At 39.6% G+C, this 4,817-nt stretch overlaps 1 protein-coding gene across 2 annotated transcripts; it reads left to right on the plus strand.

Annotated features, from left to right (window-relative positions):
- Window positions 1-2,225: 2,225 nt before the first annotated feature.
- Window positions 2,226-3,655, plus strand: LOC311102492 (homeobox protein Nkx-2.2a; the record flags this gene model as incomplete). Of its 2 annotated transcripts, none has more annotated exons than XM_084143850.1 (2): window positions 2,226-2,481; window positions 3,081-3,655. In XM_084143850.1, 2 exons carry the CDS (start codon window positions 2,226-2,228, stop codon window positions 3,653-3,655), a joined length of 831 nt encoding a protein of 276 aa, XP_083999976.1. The 2 variants fall into 2 exon arrangements, with proteins under 2 accessions (XP_083999976.1, XP_083999977.1); XM_084143851.1 differs by having other exon boundaries at window positions 3,105-3,655.
- Window positions 3,656-4,817: the final 1,162 nt, after the last annotated feature.

The following is a 4,817-nucleotide window of genomic DNA, read 5'->3' on the forward strand; positions in this document are numbered from 1 at the left end:
CAATTGAGTCATTGTCGCTGTTTGAGACAGTGTGATTAATTCTATAGCCTATGCCAAAACTCTGCTCTGGTGAAATATTTACCTTTCAGGTCAGGTGCACTGCTAGCTCCGTGGGTGAAGGAAAACAGACCTACCACCATCCAGTGTTGATAATAATAATAATGATAATAATAATAAAACAATAATAATCTAAAAAATTATGTTGATATTATCTTTCTAATCTTTTGTATTTCAAACTGTGGAAGGACGGGCTTTCCTTCGTGAAAATTGCCTCTGTGGGCGGGAGGGTAGGCTACCCCATACATTTTAGCCAGTAAAGTAAATGGCATGTTTAGGCACTAGAGAAGATGTTTTGACACCTTTCTCGCCTGCTTCCTAGAGAGGGAGAAGGAGAGAGTGTGTCTGTGTATGTATGTATGTGTATGCATGTATGCGTCTGTGTGTGTGCTAAGATGAAGGACTTTCCTTAATAGGCTATTGTGGAAGGATTCAGGACGGAATGAAGAGATAGTCCATTGAAAGCAGTTGAATGCCATGACAACTAGGAACAACCTCAGATTTATTCCAAACAGTTAGAAAGCATTGTACAGGGGCGTCAATCATCCATTATTTCACCACTGAAATAAATGAAAAAACTGCACCCAGACTAAAGCTTCCAACAGGAGCCGGACATTTGTCTACATTTCCCCCATTGTCTGCAGCTTAGCAATCGGTTTGTATTTGTGTTTGGCCGGGTCCGACCACCCAGGATGCGCAGAGGACTTGCTAGAAACGTGCAACATTGTCACCCACATCACATACTAGATAGGAGGCAGAGGGGCAACAGCAGAGAGAGGGGAAGCTAAAAAAAAGTATTGAAGGGAGGAAAATAAACGAATCTACAATGCTACTTCGCTTTCAATGAAAGAGGTGACGATGGATCACTTATAAAGCACGTCGAAGGAGCCTGCACAAACAATACGCTGCTGTGTTCTGGGGGGAAAACGCACATCGAAGCAATTTCATAATAATGCAATTGGAAAAATGTGTTTAAAAAAGTTCTTAGAGCATGCTGTGAGAACCTGTTCTGTTCAATTCAATAGCACGTTAAAAACCATCATTGTCAAGATTAGAATATAGTCTTTAAAAGCCTGCATAAACACTAGGCTATTCTTCATCTCGACTAAAACGCTGCTATTATTACTATGTATTATTATTATTATTATTAATACTATTATTATTATTTATTATTATTATTATTATTATTATTATTATTATTATTATTATTATTATTATTATTATTATTATTATAGGCTATTCATCAATAGTATTATTGTCTATAGGTTAGCATTCATTGCCCTTATTATATCCGATCGATGTTTTCCAAACAAATAGAATGCGATTTATTTCATTTAAGCCCCTTGTCCCTAAGCCTGAACCAAAATATTGACTAAAATGGTTTACATAAATTAGTGTTACAAATTCTAACAATGTCTTATTTAGGAGATAAAATATGATAGAAATGAATAGGTTATCGAACTAGCATCCAGACCACAGTTTTGTACAAACCATCAAAAATCCGTTTTCCAGCTTAATGATTCAATATTTGATATATGCGGAGAGTATAAGGCAAAAGCTTTTTCAGGAGCAATTTGTTAAAACGAGCTTTCAAGTATTCAGAGTGTAAAGCTACTTGGAGGTCCTTTGTATGTAAATAGGGAGTAAAAAAGGCCCTCCCCATCTTTGTAATTAATTGACACGTTATACCACTCATCATGTTCTGAAGCACCAATGGTAGAGGCTCGGATCTGCCCAAAACCCACAATTTCACATCTGCAAACACTGTCTTCATCCACTTGACTCCCAAGACCCGCCCACACGTGGCCAACCTTTTGCGTTTTTAATGCTTTTTCACTGCAGGTTCATGTGTTGAGACCAACCTTATATGGACTGATCGGACCAGTAATGGCTTATTTCCCCCTAGCACCCAGCAGTAGCACAGTATACATGAGCCAGATATAGCACTTCAGCCACTTTGGCATTCTTCCTGGACTTACAAAACTGATTCCTCTGCTACTTGGTTAGGTAATGTTTATCGACAGAGGCTTATGATTTGCTTTGACTGTAGTTCAACGTAGAACGGAACTGAGAGATCCTTTTTTCTGAACAGCGATTGTGTTTTGTGTTTTAAAACAGCGGATTGCCAAACGGGTGCAGCAACTTTCCTGCATTAATTTCCCCAGAATATGTCGTTAACCAACACAAAGACGGGCTTTTCTGTAAAGGACATTTTGGACCTCCCTGACACGAATGATGAAGAAGGATCTATCACTGGACCGGAGGAAGATAACGAGGGATCGGAGACAACAAAAAACACTGGAGTTTTGGTGCAAAGTCCTCTAGAAAACGTTCAGAATCTGCCTATAAAGAACCCCTTTTATGATAGTAGTGACAATCCTTACACAAGATGGCTTGCCACCACGGACAGTATCCAATATTCACGTAAGTACTCTTTAAGAATATTAAGTTCATTTGCAATGCACTTACTGTTGGTGTTAAGACTTTATCTGCCTGTTTTGTGAGTGAGAACGCATCATATATATGTTATCCAATCTATACTTGATTGAATGCAGAATCTCTCTTCCTTAGTGTCTGGGCTCAATGGTGCCCTTGAATGATGTGCAGCATTCATCTTTATTCACCGTGCATTGATTGCTGCGCTCTACTTAAGGCGTTACCACAATTGAAATAATATAATATTTACTCTATTTATACTAAGTGGTTCGAATATGATCGATAGAGACTTGTACATGCATCGACTATTAAGCCACATAACATCGTCTTCAGAAATTTGACAGTGTGTATTACATTTTAGCATGATGAGGATTTGTAGGCAGACAATGCATGGTGTTGCTGCTTCAGTGAATCACTTTCTTTGGGGACTGATGGGAATCATTATTGTGGGTCCCAACATAAAAAACGATATGAGCTATTAACATTGTATTTTGGCTGTAGCCTACAAACGAAGTGCGTTACTTTAACATGTTGCTTTGAAAAAGTGCTTGGCAGGTACACTTCAGTCGAGAAACAAATTTTAACAGTTGTATTTTGTCTCTCCCACGCAGTGCATGGTCTATCAGCTAGTTCTCAAGACTCAGCCAAGTCCCCAGAACCCTCCGCGGACGAATCGCCAGACAATGACAAGGAAACTTCAAGCAACGGCAGCGACTCCGGTAAGAAGCGAAAAAGAAGAGTGCTGTTTTCCAAGGCACAGACGTACGAACTTGAGCGTCGGTTTAGGCAACAGAGATACCTTTCCGCGCCAGAGAGAGAACACCTCGCGAGTTTGATTCGCCTGACACCAACTCAAGTGAAAATTTGGTTCCAGAATCATCGGTACAAAATGAAGAGAGCGCGCGCTGAAAAAGGTATGGAAGTGACCCATCTCCCCTCTCCCCGGCGGGTGGCCGTGCCTGTCTTAGTCAGGGATGGAAAGCCTTGTCATACTCTTAAAGCTCAGGACTTGGCGGCCACATTTCAGGCTGGATTCCCTCTCTCGGCATATAGCGCCCAGACCCTTCATCAAATGCAATATAATGCTCAGTACAGCGCCGCCACCACGCCACAATTCCCTTCAGCACATCATTTGATGCAAACGCAACAGTGGACTTGGTGAACTAGTAGAGACTGGCGGGGCTGCCCTTTAAGAGCACGATAGGGGGTTCACTACAAAATAAAGACTTTTCATTTTGCAGCTTGACCCATAGGCCTATTTACCATTTTTTGGGGGGGCTAATGTGTGCGCCATGTTTACATGTTTTCGTTAAGAGAACTGGGTCCAGCCTCTCCCTAGATTTAAGAATGTCAATGCTCTTGTGAAATTTTGTAAAGTATGTTTGTGTGTTGTAGAAATGTTTTCTTTTTGTCCTTCGTGTTATAAGCACGTGCAGAACCACTTTATAATTATAGAAGATTTCTTGCTTCTTTTACAATGGACCGAAAATATTTATGGCCATGAATAAACATTGGCAACTTTTAGCTTTTTTCCCTTTGTTTTTTGTAAATACTTTGTCGTAATTGTTTGCCAACCAGAAACATGCAGGATCGTATAAGTGGAGATATACATATTTCCAATTAAAAAAGAAGGGAGAATTTGTGGCGAAATTGTCATGACTGTAGTAACAGATCCCATATGATTATGTGAATAACAGTTCAATCGCGCGCTGATGGGGAAATATACCGATTTTTATAAGGATTTTAATAAAATGCTGTGTTTCAGAAATTACGTTTTGGTTTGCGTGTCTTAACTACCTCCTATTAGATTTATTGAATACATTCACTTAACATTGGTAAGGAGAGGCACGACAGCCTACGTGTTGCGTAAAGTGGCACAGAAAGGAGGGGAATTTATCTTTCGCGCACTTGAATTCTTTATTTTTTAACCTAAATTAATCCTTCTAAATTCTCAGAATTTGAACACGTCAGTAATAAGGAGACTAAAGTCACTTTTGAAATGGGCCTACAATACACTCACTTAATATAAGAGGGCTTCTTCAGCTAAGAAGCTTTTGAGTCAAAAGCTCTAATTTTCAAGGTCTCGAATTGCTCTCGTATTGGGGTGTGAAGTGGTATATTTTAAAAATGGATTTAATGCAAAGACGTTTAGATTTTATGCACCGTTTTACGCAGGTGACTGTTGTCAAACAAATACAGAAAGTGAAAGGAATATCAGTCAAGTCACGTATAGTCTTCAATATCTCTTGCTCTATGTTAGCCTATGCATTATACTGTAGCTTTTAGTGGATGGGCTATATAGGCCTGTAGAGGGATGGGCTACG

The sequence above is a fragment of the Coregonus lavaretus genome (genome assembly GCF_964263955.1).
Source record: "Coregonus lavaretus genome assembly, chromosome: 27".
NCBI classification, from domain to species: domain Eukaryota; kingdom Metazoa; phylum Chordata; class Actinopteri; order Salmoniformes; family Salmonidae; genus Coregonus; species Coregonus lavaretus.